This window comes from Callithrix jacchus, chromosome 5 (assembly GCF_049354715.1).
Source record: "Callithrix jacchus isolate 240 chromosome 5, calJac240_pri, whole genome shotgun sequence".
NCBI lineage: Eukaryota > Metazoa > Chordata > Mammalia > Primates > Cebidae > Callithrix > Callithrix jacchus.
In genome coordinates, this window is record NC_133506.1 from 74,600,070 (window position 1) to 74,618,347 (window position 18,278).

General features: G+C 51.5%; 1 protein-coding gene and 6 non-coding genes across 17 annotated transcripts; 4 read left to right on the plus strand and 3 right to left on the minus strand.

The window, feature by feature from the left end:
• Positions 1-27: 27 nt before the first annotated feature.
• On the plus strand, positions 28-100 carry TRNAK-UUU (transfer RNA lysine (anticodon UUU)). Its single transcript has one exon. It is a non-coding gene; the product is annotated as a tRNA-Lys (tRNA).
• Positions 101-613: 513 nt separating this feature from the next.
• Positions 614-685, plus strand: TRNAQ-CUG (transfer RNA glutamine (anticodon CUG)). The gene has a single exon. It is a non-coding gene; the product is annotated as a tRNA-Gln (tRNA).
• Positions 686-1,126: 441 nt separating this feature from the next.
• TRNAL-UAG (transfer RNA leucine (anticodon UAG)) lies at positions 1,127-1,208 on the minus strand. Its single transcript has one exon. It is a non-coding gene; the product is annotated as a tRNA-Leu (tRNA).
• A 189-nt stretch (positions 1,209-1,397) lies between these two features.
• HES7 (hes family bHLH transcription factor 7) lies at positions 1,398-7,422 on the minus strand. Of its 11 annotated transcripts, none has more exons than XM_078372983.1 (6): positions 6,922-7,422; positions 6,265-6,588; positions 3,812-5,822; positions 3,622-3,666; positions 3,150-3,237; positions 1,398-2,830 (listed from the first exon to the last, which is right to left on the minus strand). In XM_078372983.1, exons 3-6 carry the CDS (start codon positions 4,121-4,123, stop codon positions 2,373-2,375), a joined length of 903 nt encoding a protein of 300 aa, XP_078229109.1. In that variant the 5' UTR covers positions 4,124-5,822; positions 6,265-6,588; positions 6,922-7,422; the 3' UTR covers positions 1,398-2,372. The 11 variants fall into 11 exon arrangements, with proteins under 11 accessions (XP_078229109.1, XP_078229108.1, XP_078229113.1 ...); XM_078372982.1 differs by having other exon boundaries at positions 6,061-6,588; XM_078372987.1 differs by having other exon boundaries at positions 3,812-3,907; positions 5,685-6,588.
• TRNAR-UCU (transfer RNA arginine (anticodon UCU)) lies at positions 1,730-1,817 on the plus strand. Its single transcript is given in 2 exon segments — positions 1,730-1,766; positions 1,782-1,817. It is a non-coding gene; the product is annotated as a tRNA-Arg (tRNA).
• Positions 6,498-6,568, plus strand: TRNAG-GCC (transfer RNA glycine (anticodon GCC)). Its single transcript has one exon. It is a non-coding gene; the product is annotated as a tRNA-Gly (tRNA).
• A 10,052-nt stretch (positions 7,423-17,474) lies between the features above and the next one.
• TRNAS-CGA (transfer RNA serine (anticodon CGA)) lies at positions 17,475-17,556 on the minus strand. Its single transcript has one exon. It is a non-coding gene; the product is annotated as a tRNA-Ser (tRNA).
• Between the last annotated feature and the right edge of the window lie 722 nt (positions 17,557-18,278).

Here is an 18,278-nt window from a genome sequence, read left to right on the forward strand (position 1 = left end):
AAGCAGGGAGCAAACGTTGAAAGAAGAGCCCGGATAGCTCAGTCGGTAGAGCATCAGACTTTTAATCTGAGGGTCCAGGGTTCAAGTCCCTGTTCGGGCGCTTCCGTTTTTGCTTTTGGATTACCGCACTTCTCCGCATAGAACAATGGAAAATGGTAATAAAAACTGTTACTACGTTTTAAAATTAAGTGAGACTGAAACTTGGTTTCCACAAAATAGAGCAAATGACGGTGGAGGGTAATAAATATACTTTAAAGCCGTATTTTCTAATTTAATCTTTAAGGTTACCACATTACAAGGAGTTAAAAGAAACAAAATTAATTTGACAGATCTATTTTACTTAACCTAATATAATCAACATTTTTAACTTATTAATGAAATTTTAAGTCTTTTTGTTCGTACAAAGCCTTCCAAAGAAGATGTGTATTTAGAAGCTGGCAATACATCTATACATCAATACATGTGTATATATTTCAAATGCTAGATAACGGAGTCTATCATATCCAAGGACAGATTTTGTTTTGTTTTCGTTTTCTTTTAAGTGGAGGCTGTGGAAGATGTGCAGAATAGAAAGTCCAGTAATGTACACAATCTTAAAAAGAATATGTAAAGAGGTTCCATGGTGTAATGGTTAGCACTCTGGACTCTGAATCCAGCGATCCGAGTTCAAATCTCGGTGGAACCTTAGTGTTTTTGAATACCAGTATGCACTTGTTAGTTGATTTTCACGCAGAAAATACGCCTAAGACCCCAGAGAATCCGGGGAAAAAAAAGTAAACTTGGACACTACCAATTCTTTGTGCTCTTCATACCAGGTAATTGGGCCCTGTTGCACAGTGTTAGGAGAACATACAATAAAGTATTTAAATATGTCATAAGTTGAGCTAACATTTGAAAACATGTTAAAAAGAGATGCTAGGAAGAAACGAAATGTTGCTTCAGCAGTTACTATCAGGTCTTAGCTTTAGGGATGGAAGTAGGCATACCTGTCTCTGGAAGACCAAACACGGAAGATGATGGTGAAACAATTTCCAGGGACATTCATAAAATTACATGCTGCATGTAAATAGTAGTAGAACCTAACGGAACTATATCAGGTGCTTGATCCACGAGAAAAACTCCAGCCTGGCAGCGGTGGGATTCGAACCCACGCCTCCGAAGAGACTGGAGCCTAAATCCAGCGCCTTAGACCGCTCGGCCACGCTACCTGCGCAGAAATTTGATGTCCCCGTTGTCCTCCTAAGAGACTAGAAGTAAGGAGTGGGGCAAAGTTGATACTGCCAAATTTGATCGATCTCTTTTTCCACATTTTTCAAATGGGGAACCATTGAGACTCTGGATCACACGGCAGCAGATGCCAGAACAGATAAACAAGAAGAGACAGAAACACACAGAAATTTACAACAAAACTAGTTTATTTGGGTGGGACTACATCTGGGAGTGGGGTGCGCCTGAGCCGGAAGCACCCCCCAAGCGGGCAGCCCGAGCTCTACACTCGCTCGCTCACTCATTTTCGGGTGCTCTACCTCCCTATTTTTTCGACCTATATGCGCCCTCTCTCTCACCTGGCTAACCTGCTTTACGCTCGCTACCTCTACCTGGCTTGGCCTCTGAGATCCAAACCGCGCGCTCCTGGCACGTCCCACCCAAGTCCCTTACCCCACTCGCCTACCCTGCCCCTTTCCTATTCTAGTACTGGTAAGCTACAAGACGCCGCCGCCTGCCGGGTGGCTCTGTGGCGCAATGGATAGCGCATTGGACTTCTAGTGATGAATAGAGCAATTCAAAGGTTGTGGGTTCGAATCCCACCAGAGTCGATTTTATTTCAATTTTTCCTTTTTTTCCGTTTTTTTGCTCAAAGGCCCCCATCCTTTCTCCCCCTACCCTCTCTCTCTTTTTCCACCTGGTTTCAATTTCGATCTCAGTACCCGCTCTGCTCTCTTTACTTACCTGTCTGCCCCGGGGCTTGGGCCATGGAGAGCAGGACTGAGGGTGGGAGACAGAAGGGAAGGGAAAGTGGGCGTGGACGTCGAGATAAAGGCAGGCCCCTGGCTCCGGGACACACGGGGATTTAATAACCACTTTATTCCATGCACTAGGGACTCGGGAAGGGACTGGGACTGGGCTGAGGGCAGAGAGAGTACAATCCTAGACGCAAGGGAGAAGTTGGGGCAGGGAAAAGGGACAGGAACCAGGGAAATATATATTTATATAGACACTCTAATATAGACCACATCTCACTCGCTCGCTGAGCCCGCGCGCCCCTCCGCCCTCCTGCTCTTCCGGACGCCCGGGTCCCTCTGCTGCCCTCGAGCTGGAGTCTCTACCCCACCCCTAGACCCCACCCCCACCCCCACCCCCACCCCCAAGGCTCAGGGCCAAGGTCTCCAGAAAGCGGGCGGCGGGGGCGGCGGGGCCTTGGGCGCCCCGTCTTGTCTGTGAGGCGGCGGTGGCGGCGGCAGCGGCAGCAGTCCGGTGAGGGGCGCCGGCGCGCCAGAATCCCCGGCGCGGGGGGAGCAGAGGGATGGGGACCATGCGCAGCGCGGGCTAGGGGGGCCCTGATGCACTGGGGGGCGCTGGTGCAGCGCGGGGCCAAGGGCCGGTGCGGCGGGGTCCGGGGATGGGCGAGGCGCTGGAGGCCTCGGATCTACCGGCTCGGGCCGGGGCGGTTTGGGGCGCAGGTAACCATGCAGCGCGGAGAAGAGCTGGGCGCGGGCTGCCGGGCTGGCGTCGTGCGCGAAGGCCGCCAAGCGAAGCAGGCATTCGCGGAAACCGGACAAGTAGCAGCTGGCGAGCGCCTCGGCGTCCTGGACTGGGGACCGGGGAACCCCTGGAGCCGCGGCGGAGGGTGCGGCCAACGGGAGCACAGGTGGGCAGGGCAGGGGCCCAGCAGGGGTGAGGGAAGGGGCGGGGCGCAGAGATACCGAGGCCGGACAGGCGCACAGAAACAGGAAGCCAGGTGGACGTAGGGAGGGAGAAAATGAGGGAGACAGAGACAGACACGCGCGGGTGTTATTAACCTCGCCTCGGAGCAGAACCGGCCAACTCCCCAAGCCCACCATCCACCGTAGGGCCCGCCCGCTCTGCCCCGGCTCCAGCCTCCTGGAGTCCCCCCTCTCTCCCTCCGCTGCCCCACCCCCGCGCTGTACCCGGGGGCTCCACCCGGCTTCGCTCCCTCAAGTAGCCCACGGCGAACTCCAGTATCTCCGCTTTCTCCAGCTTCGGGTTCCGGAGGTTCTACAAACGGGAGGGGAGGGCGCAGAGACAGAAAGGGGTGGGAAGAAAGGGGGAAAGTGGCAGGGGGAAGAAGGGAGGGGCGGATGCGGGAGTTGGGGGGTGCCCCCGATCGCATTTGCGCACTGCCCACAGAACGCGAGGCCAAATGCGGAGTGGAGATGACCAAGGAAGGTCCTGGCCCCACCCTGAGACGAAACTGTCCAACCCAACGCGTGAGGAGGAAGATTTGAAACCACAACCCAGGGAATGAAATTAACCACCCGACAGAACAGAAGCTGGCTGATCAGTGTGGGGGAGGGGGAAGCGGACATTTAGAGAGCCACAGGGTGAAAATGACCGACCCCCGGAGCGAAATTTACAGAACCAGGTGTTAAACTTACAGACCCGAGGGGTGGCGAAGAAGATCGCGTTCTGAGAGCGAGTGGGGGTCTGGGATGGAATTCCAAAGGCGGGACTCGGGTGAGGATGCCTTGGGGCCAGGGTTGTCAACCAAGCATGTGTCCCCACCCCAGTGGGAAGCCCTGGGACGCGGAAACGGGAAGCTTGGGGACCCAGGGCTAGCGGATGGACTGACCTGGTCCCGGGTCCGCTCCAGCAGCAGCAGCCTCAGCTCTTCCAGGCTGCGGTTGATGCGGTCCCGGCGCCGCTTCTCCACAAGCGGCTTCAGCATCTGGGACCAGCGGGAAAAGGAGAGCGGGCCGACCGGACCGAGACTCAGCGCAGCCGCGCCGGCGTCGGATCCCGCCGCTGGGAGAGCCCGGCTTCCACCCCTACCCCAAGACCCCAGATTGCCTAGGGCCGGCACCATTCGATCCCTCTCCGTTCCCCCTCCCAATGCCCCTAGATCAGTTAAGTTTCTGTAGCTCGCCTCCCCGAGTCTTCGCATTCTCCTCTTTCAGTCTCGTCCTCCCTCCTCCCCTCTCTGTGTCTCTCCTCCTCTTTCCTCTACGTCTCGGTCTCGGGCAGCCTCTCTCTGTCTCAGTGGAGAACTTTGGGGACCCTCTGCGCGCAGGCACGTGGGCCGCACGATGCCGGGCTCAGAGCTGGCGGCCCTGAGTATAGAAAGGGAGATACCTAGCGCGACTGCGCCTCATCTTCTCCCTCAAAAACCGTCTAGGCCGTCATCCTTCTCGACTGGTTCTCCTAAAATCTTCCATCAGTCTGGGGCCTCTGGAACCAATGCCCCAGGGCCTTCTCTACAAGACCGCCTTGGGCCAGCCCCTCCTGGCTCACAGCCAGCGTAAAGCAAGTGCCTATCCTCTTCTCTTTTCGTTCCCACCCTCCTCCCTTGGCTCTGCCCTCTACTTGCTTATTTTACTCCAACACTGGCCCCCTCCCACGCCCTCCAGGCCACAAGGTGCTGACCCCCATCACCGAGGCCCCTAGACCTGTTTCCGCCGCCCACTCAGGTCTGGCTCTGACCCATGTCCCCTTCTTCATACTTTGCAGCTTTCTCTGCAGCTCCTGGCTTCTGGAGTCCTGGAGCACCGCTCCCCTTCCAGCCCTGCGTCCCCAGCCTCTCTCCAGACCGATAGGGCTCCGGTCCCATGGCCAAACCAGGAACCTCTGCTCCCTCCCCTCCCGCATCTCACCTTGGGGCCGTCCCTATTCTCAGCTCGATCCCGGGTGACCATTGCTCCTCCGGACCCTGGTGTGGACCGGGTCCCTGCTCGCCTGGAGTCTTATAGTCCGCGGCGCCAGAGTAGGAGGGATGGGACCCGACCCCGCCCCCTTCGACACCAGGAATCTGCCCTTCTAGGACCCGGCACGAGGCTCCCGGAAAGAGGAGGAGTGAATGGGGGGAGGGGAAGGAGAGAAACTGGCCTGGGAGTGTGGGAAGTGAGAGGCGAAGGGGGACACTGGCTGGTTATGGACCATAGGACTGCATAAGGAGGCGGGACCCAGCTGAAGAGAGGAGGCTATTAGGGGCAGAGCTCGCTTGGGGATGATATTTAGAGTTCCTCCAGAAATGTAGCTTTCTCGGAGGCTTACTGTACCCTCACTAACCCTGAAACAGAAGTCAGCACCTGTCGGCCCCCAGGCTGAAGTTTTTATATCTTCTCCGAAGTTCGCTTCCTAGTCGAGACAGGGAGCAACCCGAGTGTGCTGGGTGAATCCGTCCGACTCAACCGAAGCTCTCCCGGGAGGTGGGAGAGGCGCTCTGTTCTAAGTTAGTTACATTCAAGAACCCGTACATCTGCACGCTCACTGTGCGGACAGGGCACTGGTCTAGGCTCGGGCGAGTCATAGTGAGTTATGCACGAGAGACCCAGCTTATCCCTGTAGGATAAGACCACGTGACATGAAGTAGCTATTACAGAAGCCCAGTGAAGTATGTGCTACGGGAAAGATCTCCTGGAGGATGGCTGGACTGAGAGGGGAACTTCAAGGGCAGAGGGAGCAAGTCTTTGAAACACAGCTAAGAGTAGAGAGGTCTTTCCACTTACAGTACAAGTATTTGATTTAAAACTAGTCGTAGGAGATTCAGGAGTGTGACTGATGGGACACCTCACGCAAGTGTGCCCGCACTGCTTGCTGCTGGAGGACCCTGGTGACTGGAGGGTAGCAGGGAGCAGGCAGTTTTACTAAAGAAAAAGCAAGAGATACAAAAAAGGGATCAACACCCACCTCAAACCAAGACCATGGCCCTCCGTACTCGGGGGCTTCAGGACAAAGTGCCTGAGAAGATAAATCAGAAACAGGACAGCCAAGTTGCCCGGGACAAAGACGTGGAAAGACAGGGTTGCAGACCGAGACGGAAGATAGCTGTGCAGTCAGAGACCAGTGGGGTTTCCTCCAAGCCCTCCCAACGGCCCTCCGCACCTGCTTTTGTCCCGGAGCCTTTCTTGCCAAAGCTCGAAACGGGAGAGGCACAGACCTTGAGGAGGGGGCTCCCATTTGGGACCAGGGGCCCCAGCACATCCCACTTCTCCGTTCCTCAGCCAAATGGGAGCGCAAATGTGTGGCCCCAACAGCCCCCGCCGCCCCCCTCCTTGGGAACCTGGGCTCGGGCTGAATTTTTCTCACCTGCACGCGAGGCTGGGGGGCCCGGGCTGTTCGCACCCGGGTGTGGGGCCGCCCCTGGCCATATGGGGCAGCTTTATGGCCCGGTGGCCGGATCCGGACGGGAGGAAGAATGACCTGGCGCTCCACCCACGTCAACCCTTCGGGACCAGTTCCCTGGCCTCCGCAGTTACCTAGCCGGGTCCGCCTCAATCTCTTACAACTTTAGAAAGAATGTGGTGATCCCAACAAGCCGAGCATTGGTGGTTCAGTGGTAGAATTCTCGCCTGCCACGCGGGAGGCCCGGGTTCGATTCCCGGCCAATGCAGTAGTCTCATTTTCTTTCCTCTTCCCCAGAAAGAGAATAATAATTTGATAGCATTTATAAGAAGCATCTTCGTTTAAATATTTCTACCAAATATTAATCTTAGCCTTTTTACTATAGCAGAGTTTACAACCCCAGGCTTAGACCCTGTTTCTGCACGCCCTCACACTCCCCTCCTCCCAGCCTGGGGTTCCTGGAACCTCCACACCCCTCCCTCCGCCCCCAGCCCGCACCTCCGCAGGCGTGACCCTGAGAAAGGACGCAGTGCTCGGATCCCTACCCCGGGAGTCCTCTTGGCCCCCCGCGGGGGAGGGGCCAGGTCTCCCCGCCCCCCACTCTAAATCCCTTGTTCTTACCACCTCTCTTCCTCTGTTATTTTCCGTTCTCTCTGAAGTAGGCTTCCTTTTCTTAAGTCTGTGGTTCTGGGTCTTTCTTGTGTCGCCGCCTTTCCGGGTCTCTGAGTGCCTCTTATCTTCTCCATCTCTGTATCACTCACGTTCTTTCAAGGTCTCCAGCGACGTCTGCCCTGGGTCTCTCTGGGTGTCAGTGGTCTCGTGTCTTCGCATCTCTGGCTCCGCGTCTCTCCGGTCTCTAGGCGTCTGCATCTCCGCCTCTGGCTCTTTCGAGTCTCTGGTATCTCTCGTCGTCTCTCCGAGTCTCTGTCGCGTCCCGGGACTCTGCGCTCCCACGCTCCTGCCATCCCCTGGGAAGCTCGCTCACACCTCCAGGTTCCTGCCACCTCCCCTCCCCGCCCCTTCCCCGCCGCTTTGATTCCGCACGCGTCGGGCCGGAGGGCTGGCGGGCGGGCGCACTGCCACCTGCAGCGACCACTTGCGAGCGGGGCGGGGCGGGGCGGCGGGGCGGAGCGGCGGGGCTCCCCGCGGTCCGCTCCCTTCCGGCGCGCTCCGCCTTCCTCCGCGCGCCTCCTCCTGGGTCTGTTCGCTGTCCTTGCCGGGGCGCTAGGGCTCCAGGCTCTGGTTCGCTGAGTGAATCTGGATATCGACCTTAGTCTATCTGGGTCTCTCTGAAACTCATCCTGGAGCTGTCTCTCCCGTTTCTTTCAGCCTGTTTCATTTGCTCCAGGGTCTGGGTCTGTCTTCGGATTGTATCTCTTCTCAGCTTTAAGTAGTAATCGTGACCTCCAGAAGGAAACTGTAAAACAACCCGTGCATCTATCTATATGCCCGTGTGCGCAGCTGCTGGATTCATTCAGTCAGCCCATATTTATGGGGTGCCTCCTGTGTGCCGAGTGCTGTAAGGAATACATTGGGTCTGGGCCCTCCTGAAGCTTACTTTACAGTGGGAAAGACAGTAACTACGAAAGCAGAAAATAACATATGATAGCTTCAGATGATTATAAGGCTGTAAGAAAACAACAACAATAAAAGGGTCCTGGCGGTGACTTGAGAGTGAAGGGCTACTTTACTCTGAATGCCCAGAGACAGCCTCTATGAAGAGGGGATATTTGATGCCAGCACAATCAGCAGCCTTGAGTCTAGGCAAAAAGAACTGCAAGTACAGACAGACTCTGAGGCAAGAGAGCTATTTGCTGGTAGGAGCTGGAGAAAGAGGGCTAGGGAACCCTAGATGGAGAATTTGAAGAGTGGCAGAGATCAGATTGGAGAGTCAGGTGTGGCCTATCCCATAGGATCTTGGAGAGTACTGAAGGAGTTTGGATTTTAGTCTAAGGGCAATTGGAAGCCAGTGGAAGATTTTCATCAGGAATATTATATTATCTGACTTATGTTTTTTAAAAGCACTTTAAAAAAGCCACACGCGGTGGCTCACGCCTGTAATCCCAGCACTTTTGGAGGCTGAGGCGGGAGGATTGCTTAAGACCAGGAATCTGGGACCAGCCTGGCCAACATGGCGAAACCCCGTCTCTACTAAAAATACAAAAATTAGCCGGGCGTGGTGGCATGCACCTGTAGTCCCAGCTACTCGGGAGGCTGAGGCAGGAGAATCACTGAGAGGCGGAGGTTGCAGTGAGCCGAGATCACACCACTGCACTCCAGCCTGGGTGACAGAGCGAGACTCCGTCGCTAATAATAATAGTAATAATAATTAAAAGATCAGCCAGGAGCGGTGGCTCAAGCCTGTAATCCCAGCACTTTGGGAGGCCGAGGCGGTTGGATCACATGAAGTCGGGAGTTCGAGACCAGCCTGACCAACATGGAAAAACTCTGTTTCTACTAAAAAAAAATATATATATATACAAAATTAGCAGGGTGTGGTGGCAAATTCCTGCAATCCCAGCTACTCAGGAAGCTGAGGCCAGAGAATAGCTTGAACCCTGGAGGCAGAGGTTGAGGTTAGCTGAGATCATGCCACTGCACTCCAGCCTGGGCAACAAGAGCAAAACTCCGTCTCTGGGGGGAAAGAATCACTTTAGGCCGGACACAGTGGCTCGTGCCTGTAATCCCAGCACTTTGGGAGGCCGAGGAAGGCAGATCGCTTGAGCCCAGGAGTTCGAGACCAGCCTGGCCAACATGGTGAAACCCAGTCTCTACAAAAAGTACAAAAGTTAGCTGGGAGTGGTGGCATCCAGCTGTAGTCCCAGCTACTTGGGAGGCCGAGGAAGGAGAATCACCCAGGAGGCGGACGTTGCAGTGAGCTGAGGTCTCACCATTGCACTCCCAGCCTGGGCGACAGACCCAGACTCTGTCTCAGTGAAAAAAAAAAATCAGCCGGTGGTGGTGGTACGCACTTGAGAGGTAGAGGTTGCAGTGAGCCAAGATCATGCCACTGCACACCAGCCTGGGCAACAGAGCGAGACTCTAGATAGATAGATAGATACTGTCTAGATTGATAGATAGATAAATAGATGATAAAATTAAAGGATCACTTTGGCTGACGTTTGGAGAATGAAGACAGAGGGCACATTTTGGGGGCTGGAGCAGTTTTCTAGGCACTGACTGCCTTGAGGTGGTGGTGGGAAGAGAAGACATGAAGGGGTTACTCATGATTATTATTGGCTTAGGTACAGTCATGCATTGCTTAACGTGTGGATATATTCAAAGAAATGCATCACTAGGCAATTTCATTGTTCAAGCATCACAGAGTGTAGTGACGCAAACCTAGATGGTAGAGCTTTCTACACACCTAGGCTATACCATACAGCCTACTGTGCTCCTAGGCTACCAACCTGTACAGTTACAGCACCCTACTGTGTTGAATACTGCAGGCAACTGTAATACAATGGTGTTTGTGTATCTAAACATAGAAAAGTAATGGATGGCACTACAATGTTATGATAGCTATGTCATCTTTAGGCGATAGGAATTTTTCAGCCCCGTTTTATATATATATATATATATATATATTCTTGAGATGGTGTCTCACACTGTCACCCAGGCTGGAGTGCAGTGGCCCCATCTTGGCTCACTGCAACCTCCATGTCCTGGATTCAAGCGATTCTCCTGTCTCAGCCTCCTGAGGAGCTGGGATTACAGGCATGTGCCACCATGCCTGGCTAATTTTTGTATTTTTAGTAGAGACGGGGTTTCACCATTTTGGTCAAGCTGGTCTTGAACTCCTAACCTTGTGATCTGGCCGCCTTGGCCTCCCTAAGTGTTGGGATTACAGGTATGAGCCATCACGGTCTTTTTAAAATCTCACTCTGTCCAGGCTGGAATGCAGTGACACGATCTCGGCTCACTGCAAACTCCATCTCTCCCTCCCGGGTTCAAACAATTCTCCTGCCTCAGCCTACCGAGTAGCTGGGACTACAGGCGCACGCTGCCACCCCTGGCTAATTTTTTGTATTTTAATAGAGATGGGGTTTCACCGTGTTGCCCAGGCTGATGTAGAACTCCTGAGCTCAGGCAATCCGCCCACCTCAGCCTCCCACCATGCCCGGACTTTTTTTTGAGACGGAGTTTCGCTTTTGTTACCCAGGCTGGAGTGCAATGGCAAGATCTCGGCTCACCGCAACCTCCACCTCCTGGGTTCAGGCAATTCTCCTGCCTCAGCCTCCTGAGTAGCTGGGATTACAGGCACGCACCACCATGCCCAGCTAATTTTTTGTATCTTTAGTAGAGACGGGGTTTCACCATTTTGACCAGGATGGTCTCGATCTCTTGACCTTGTGATCCACCCGCCTTGGCCTCCCAAAGTGCTGGGATTACAGGCTTGAGCCACCGCGCCCGGCCTTTATATATATATAAGAGTCTTGCTCTGTCACCCAGGCTGGTGTGCAGTAATGAGATCTTGGCTCACTACAACCTCCACCTCCTGGGTTCAACCGATTCTCCTGCCTCAGCCTTCCTAGTAGCTGGGACTACAGGCACACGCCACCACACCCGGCTAATTTTTTATTTTATTTTTATTTCATTTTATTATTTTTTTGAGACGGAGGCTTACTCTGTCGCCAGACGAGTGCAGTGGCACCATCTTGGCTCACTACAACCTCTGCCTCCTGGGTTCAAGTGATTACCCTGTCTCAGCCTCCCCAGTAGCTGGGATTACAGGTGCTCTCCCCAAGTCTGGCTTTTTAAAAAAATATATATTTTAGTAAAGACTAGATTTCATCATATTGGCCAGGATGGTCTTGATCTCCTGACCGCAAATGATCTGCCCGCCTTGGCCTCCCAAAGTGCTGGGATTACAGGTGTGAGAGATTGCACTCTGCCATCCCCATTATAATCTTAGCAGACCACCGTGATGTATGCAGTCCTTCATTGACCAAAATGGTGATATGCAGCGCAAGACTGTAACTAGATAGATGGTGGTGGTGGCTTTTAACTGGGATGAGAAACTCTGTGGGGTCAGGGAGAGGTTTAAGAAGAGAAATCAAGGCCGGGCGCAGTGGCTCAGGCCTGTAATCCCAGCACTTTGGGAGGCCAAGGTGGGTGGATCACGAGGTCAGGAGTTTGAGACCAGCCTGACCAACATAGTGAAACCCCGTCTCTACCAAAAATACAAAAATGAGCTGGGGTGAGGGCATGTGCCTGTAATCCCAGATACTCAGGAGGCTGAGGCAGGAGAATGACCAGGAGGCAGAGGTTGCAGTGAGCCAAGATCCTGCCATTGCACTCCAGCCTGGGCAACAGAGCCAGACTCCATCTCAAAAAAAAAAAAGGAAGAGAAATTAAGCATTATATTTTAGCCATATTAGTTAAGACATCCTTGCAAGATGCGATGGCTCACGTGTAATCCCAGCACTTTGGGAGGCTGAGGCAGGTGGATCACGAGGTCAGGGGTTTGAGACTGGCCTGGCCAATATGATGAAACCCCCTCTCTACTAAAAATACAAAAATTAGCCGGGTATGGTGGCGTGCACCTGTAGTCCCAGCTAGCTACTTGTGAGAATGGCTTGAACCCAGGAGGCAGAGGTTGCATTGAGCCTAGACTGTGCCATTGCACTCCAGCCTGGGTGACAGAGCAAGACTCCATCTCAAAAAAAGAAAAATCAGAGTGGAGGTCACACATATGCTAGGGGTATACAAGTGTGGGAATCAGAACTGGAGGGTAAATATGCTGGAGTGATTGGGAGATGGATGCCTTTTAGTGCTACAGGACTGGAGCACATAGAGAGAAGGTGTGGTGAGAAAAGGCAGCCTCGGTGACAGCATGAGACTCCATCTCAAAGAAACAAAACAAAACAAGAAAACAGGCATTTAAAGTTTTAATGCAACTGGTAAAGACCAGTCTCTTTCTACTCTGGTTGATCCTGCTGCCCCTCCATCACATCGATACTCACCTCCAGTGTTGGAGTGACTGTGAGCATTTTGGGGGGTCTAGCTGTGGAGGTGAGTTGGATTTGTGGAATACATTTAGATGACTGACTTGTAGTCACTTCCATATAGAGTTGGTTTTTTGTTTTTGGGTTTGGTGTTTTTTTGATTTTTGTTTGATTTTTGTCTGAGACAGGGTGTCTTGATCTGTCTGTCCCCAGGCATAAATGCAGTGGTGAGACTGCAGCCTCAGCCTCCAGGGCTTAAGCAATCCCCTCACATCAGCCTCCAGAGTAGCTGGAACAACAGGTGTGCAGCACCACACCCAGCTGTTTTTTTTTTAATTTTTATTTTTTGTAGAGACTGGGGTCTTACCATGTTTTCCAGGCTGGTCTCAAGAGATCCCCCTATCTTGCTTCCTACAGTGCTTGGATTATAGGCATGAGCCACAACACTCAGCCAGTATTGAGTTAAGTTAGCCTCTTCGTCTAGGGTGGGAATGGCTTCCAGGGATAATCCTAACCCCTGTGCCCAGTCACTAGGCTTCAGGCTGTAAGTGTGCCGGGCCAGAGAGCACATGTGCTATGAATATATCTGATGACTTGACATTATAAGTACATCGGTGGTAGAGGAGAAACAAGATTTGAATATAGAGAGTTAACAGGCAGTCTATGGAAAATGTTACAGAGGTGTGTGGGAAGCTAACTAATACAATTTGCAGCCTGGATACAGAGGCTCATGCCTGTAATCCCAGCACTTTGAGAGGTGGATTGCTTTGAGACCAGCCTGGGCAACATGGAGAAACCCATCTCTGCTAAAAATACAAAAAAAAAAAAAAGCCAGTTATGGTTCCTGCTCCTGTTTCAACTACTCGGAAGGCTGAGGTGAGAGAATCACCAGAGCCAGGGAAGTTGGGGCTGCAGGGAACTGTAACTGTGCCACTGCACTCCAGCCTGGGCAACAGGAGTGAGACCTTGTCTCAAAAAAAAAGAAAGAAAGAAAAAGAAAGAAAGGAAGGAAGGAAGGAAGGAAGGAAGGAAGGAAGGAAGGAAGGAAGGAAGGAAGGAAGGAAGGAAGGAAGGAAGGAAGGAAGGAAGGAAGGAAGGAAGGAAGGAAGGAAGGAAAGAAAGAGGCAGAAAAAGAAAAGCTACAAGTTATTTTTCTGGACTTTGTGGCATTTGTCGTTTTTTTAAATTTGTAAGTTGTTGGTTGGGCGCGGTGGCTCATGCATGCAATCCCAGCACTTTGGGAGGCCGAGGCAGGTGGATCACGAGATCAAGAGATCAAGACCATGGTAGCCAACATTGTGAAACCCCGTCTCTACTAAAAATATAAAAATTAGCCGGGCGTGGCAGTGTGCCTATAGTCCCAACTACTCGGGAGGCTGAGGCAGTAGAATCACTGGAATGGGGAAGTAGAGGTTGCAGTTAGCCAAGATAGCGCCACTGCACTCCATCCTGGAAACAGAGTGAAACTCTGCCTAAAAAAAAAAAAAAAAAAAAAAAAAAATTAGAAAAAAAAAGATTCAACCTGAGAAGGTGTAAAGAAAAAAAAAAATGTAAGTTGTTGCAATCTCTCATTTCACTCTAAATATTACTTTTTGTACCTAATTTTGTACTTTTGTTTTGTTTTTGAGATGAGGGTCTCAATCTATTGCCCAGGCTGGTCTCAAACTCCTGGCCTCAAGCAATCCTCTGGCCTTGGCTTCTCAAAGCACTGGGATTATAGTAGGCCTGTGCCACAACACCTGGCCATATTTTTCCTTAAACACTTAAACAGTTGTTTCCCTCCCCACCTCCCCCTTCCAGATTATTTAAGCTTCAAACCCCCAAACCTAGGGCTGGGTCATTTTCTGGAGCTTCTTGCTCCAGTGCAAATGTGGCCTATGATGTCCCCCACCCCGTCCCCAGCGTGTCCATGTCAGAGAGTGTCCGTGGGAGTCTCCGTGTGTTTGCATATCTCTGTGTCAGTGTAGGCCTGTGTCCGTGTACATTTGTGGCTGTGTCCATGCACACCACGGCCTAATGGCCTGGGGATCTGAGCCTCCAGCTTCTTCCCGGCTCTTTCAACAGTGGGCCACACTGGGGCTTCAAGGAGGGGAGGGAGCTCCACAGGCACTGGGCTTAAGGAACTCAGGGTGTGGGGAAGGAACGGAGTACAGCTGGTAGAGTGACCCAGCCTCCCTTCCCACTTTGTGAAGTCTCCCCAGTCCTGGCTTCCAAGGCTCAGCTCCTCCCTCTTCAGTTCTTCCAAAGGAAGGCTGGCTTCCTGGGACCCCCTGGGCCCTGGATAGGGAGAGTTCCTGGAGGGTTGGGTCCTGGGGGATTGGGGGTTGGGAAGTAGGAGGACCGGGACCCTGGGCCTAGGAAAGACCAGAATAGATGCTCTCCAGGCCCACAAGGCAAACTTCAGGTCCTGCCCCCCTCAGCTTGCCTTCGGTGGCAAAACCAAAGAAAAAAGAAGAGGCAGCCCAGACCCAGGCAGAGAAAATGGGGCAGTGAAACCACTTAAGAAACTGTAAAACCTCCCAGACACAAAAGGCCTGGATCCCTAAACCTTCTTCATCCTTCAGCACATATTTACAGGGTACATACTGTGGGCCTTGGTCTGTCCTAGGACCTGGGAATATAGCCCCAAAAGAAAAGGACTATGATCTCTGCCCAAATGAAACCGACAATGATCTCTGGCCTTATGAGTCATACATTCTTTTAGGGGAGGCAGTCAATGTACATTATACAAAACATATCATTTGTTAGATAGTGCCGTAGAAAAAAATTAAGCATGGGCCAGGCGCGGTGGCTCACACCTATAATCCCAGAACTTCGGGAGGCCGAGATGGACAGATCACCTGAGGGCAGGATTTCAAGACCAGCCTGGCCAACATGGTAAAACCCCATCTCTACTAAAAATACAAGTTAGCCGGGTGTGGTGGCGCATGACTATAATCCCGGCTATTCGGGAGGCAGAGGTGAAGCAGGAGAATCGCTGGAACCCGGGAGGCGGAGGCTGCAGTGAGCCGAGATCGTGCCACTGCACTCCAGCCTGGGAGCAAGAAAAAAAAAGAGGAGTAGACTATAATGGTACTAGGAACAAGAATGGAAGCCAGGAAACAACTTAAGAGATATTGCAATAATCTAGGTGAGAGATGAGGGCGGCTTGGACCATGGTGTAATAGTCTAATAGTCTAATGCTGGACTTTTTTCTTTCTTTTTTTTCAAGACAGAGTCTTACTCTGTCACCCAGGATAGAGTGCAGTAGTGTGATCACTGCTTACTGCAACCTCAGCCTCCTGGGTTCAAGTGATACTCCCTCCTCAGCCTCCCAAGGTAGCTAGGACTGCAAGCATGCTCAGCTAATTTTTTTTTTGTCCACCAAGACTGGGGTCTTGTTATGTTGCTCAGGCTGGTCCCGAACTCCTGGACTCAAGGGATCCTCCTGCCTTGGCCATCCAAAGTGCTGGATTACAGGTGTGAGCAACCACCGCTGGCCTTAACATATTTTAAATAGAAATTGCTCATTTGATGTAGAGTGGAAGAGAAAGAGAACAATAAGGGATTATCCTAAGGTTTTTAGTCTAACCAACTGAAGGAATGGAATTTCCATTTACTGAGATGAAAGGGCCACAGGTGAAGGAGGTTTGGGGGAGAAGCCTAGGAGTTTTGTTTGCCCATTTTAAGTTTGTGGTATTAGGTTTCCAAGTGTAGATGATATGTGGGCAATAATATATAAGCATCTGTAATTCAGGGAAGAGTTCTGGAGCTGGAGATGAAAATCTGGGCTATATTAATGTATTACCTGATATTTAAAGGCATGAAACTGAAAATGATCAAGGTAGTGGGTACAGATAGAGAAGAGGTTGGAAAATTGAGCCTTGGGAAACAGTCCAACATTTAGAGACCCAGAGGTAAGAAACCAGCAAAGGACGCTGAGAAAGAGCTGCTGATGAAGTAGAAGGAATATCAGAAGGGTGCAGTGTCCTAAAATGCAAGCCAAGAGAGTGTTTTTTTTTTTTTTCTACACACACATCCCCCACAAAGGGAGTGCTTCTAAGGGAAGAGTGAGCATCGGTATCAAATGCAGCTAAATAGTGGTTAATAGAATTAGCAATGTGATGATCATTCGGCAACCTTAACGAGGGCAGTTTTGATGGGGGTGGGGGACACCTGATTGGAAAGGATCCAAAAGAGAATGGAAAGATGGAATTGGATGACTTGCTTTGCTTGCTGTAGAAGGGAGCAGAGAAATTGAGTGGTAGCTGGATGGGCATGTGGGGTCAAAATAGCTTTTGTTGTCTTGCTTCTAAATTGGGTGAAATTAGAGTTTGCAGGCTGATGAGAAAAATCAAGTAGAAAGGGATTTTTTTTTTTTTTTTTTGAGATTAAGTTTTGCTCTTGTTGCCCAGGCTGGAGTGCAATGGTGCAATCTCGGCTTACTGCAACCTCCGTCTCCCAGATCCAAGTGATTCTCCTGCCTTAGCCTCCCAAGTGGCTGGGATTACAGGCGTGTGCCAGCCACCATGCCCTGCTAATTTATATATATATTTTAGTAGAGACGGGGTTTCACTGGTCTCGAACTCCTGACCTCAAGTGATCCACCTGCCAAGCCTCCTAAAATGCTGAGATTACAGGCGTGAGCTGCTAAGAGGGAAAATTTGATGGTATAGGAAAAACAGCAGTGTCTTTGAGTGGGCCAGAGAGGATGGAAATCTCGTAAAAGTAGGGGTTGGCTTTAGATGGAAGCAGTCATCTACAATCATGAGGGAAAAGAAGAGTATATGGTCACAGACTCAATTAGGTAGACAGTAGGTAGGTAGGTAGGTAGGTAGGTAGGTAGGTAGGTAGGTAGGTAGGTTGGTAGGTGCGATGTGAAACTCCGGAATGCTTTATTTTCTCAGTGAATCAGGAAGTAGAAGCTGAGGGACGATGAAGAAGGGATTCGTCGTTTGAGGTGAGAGTAGGAATGAAACAGTCGCATAGGGTAAATGAACTAGGGGAAAGTAGGGATTGCCGAGTAGCACCAAGGAGCCACCTTAGTGTGGTGGCGTTAGGAATTGAAATTGGCAATAAAAAGGCTTCTGCAGGTTAATAGTAGCATGAGGCTCGCAAGAGGGCGCTCGCGGCCTGTTCCCTGATGGCCTAGTCTTAGATTCCCAGAACATAAGGGATTCTCTAAGGACCAGGAAACTGCTTTTTCTTTCTCCAGAGGCCGAGATACCCTATTACCAAAACTACTGACGCTGTGAGCAGGATTCGAACCTGCGCGGGGAGACCCCATTGGATTTCGAGTCCAACGCCTTAACCACTCGGCCATCACAGCCGCGTGGGGCCTTTGGCCTGCGCAACTATAGCTGCCTATCAACACGCCCGCCTCCAGCCGGCCCCACCCTCGCTGCCTTGGAACGCCTGCGCGCCTGCGCCTCGGCTCGGTGGCGCAGAGCATGCCTTCCCTCCAGCACTGTCTGCGGCCCGTTAGAGGGGCACCTTTCCTATTTTCCTTCTCCCCGAGCATAGGATGGAAACAAAAGGAGTCCAAATTCGAGCCCTGCCTCTATACCCTTGGGGGCAGACCCTGAGATGCATACCTCATGCTACTTAATGAAAGCGAAGTGAGAACCTCTAGCGGATTCCAGTATACACTAAAGTGCACGGGAAAGGAGACCCAAAGACGGATTGGCTTGTAAGAAGAATCTTGGAAGGAGTCTAGAATAAATAAATATTTCTTCGAACAAAACAGAGACGCCCTTTGAAAGTGGAGAAGTACACTTGCAGCAATAATACACCACTCTCCACTAACTCAGGCACTGCTGGGATTCAAACTCAGAAACTCCTGTTTACTCGGCAGGCACTTTAACCAGCTAAGCCACAGCACCAGCACTAAGGAGATATGTCTTATGATAAATCAGCTGTTAATGAGTGATGGTAAGTGCAAATTACTACACTGACTGTCCTTGGTGATTCATCCCTTCCTGAGTTGCCTATTCCCTTTCAGATTCTGAGCCAGAGGGTTCAATGCTTTGCTCCTTCATCCTTCCACACCTT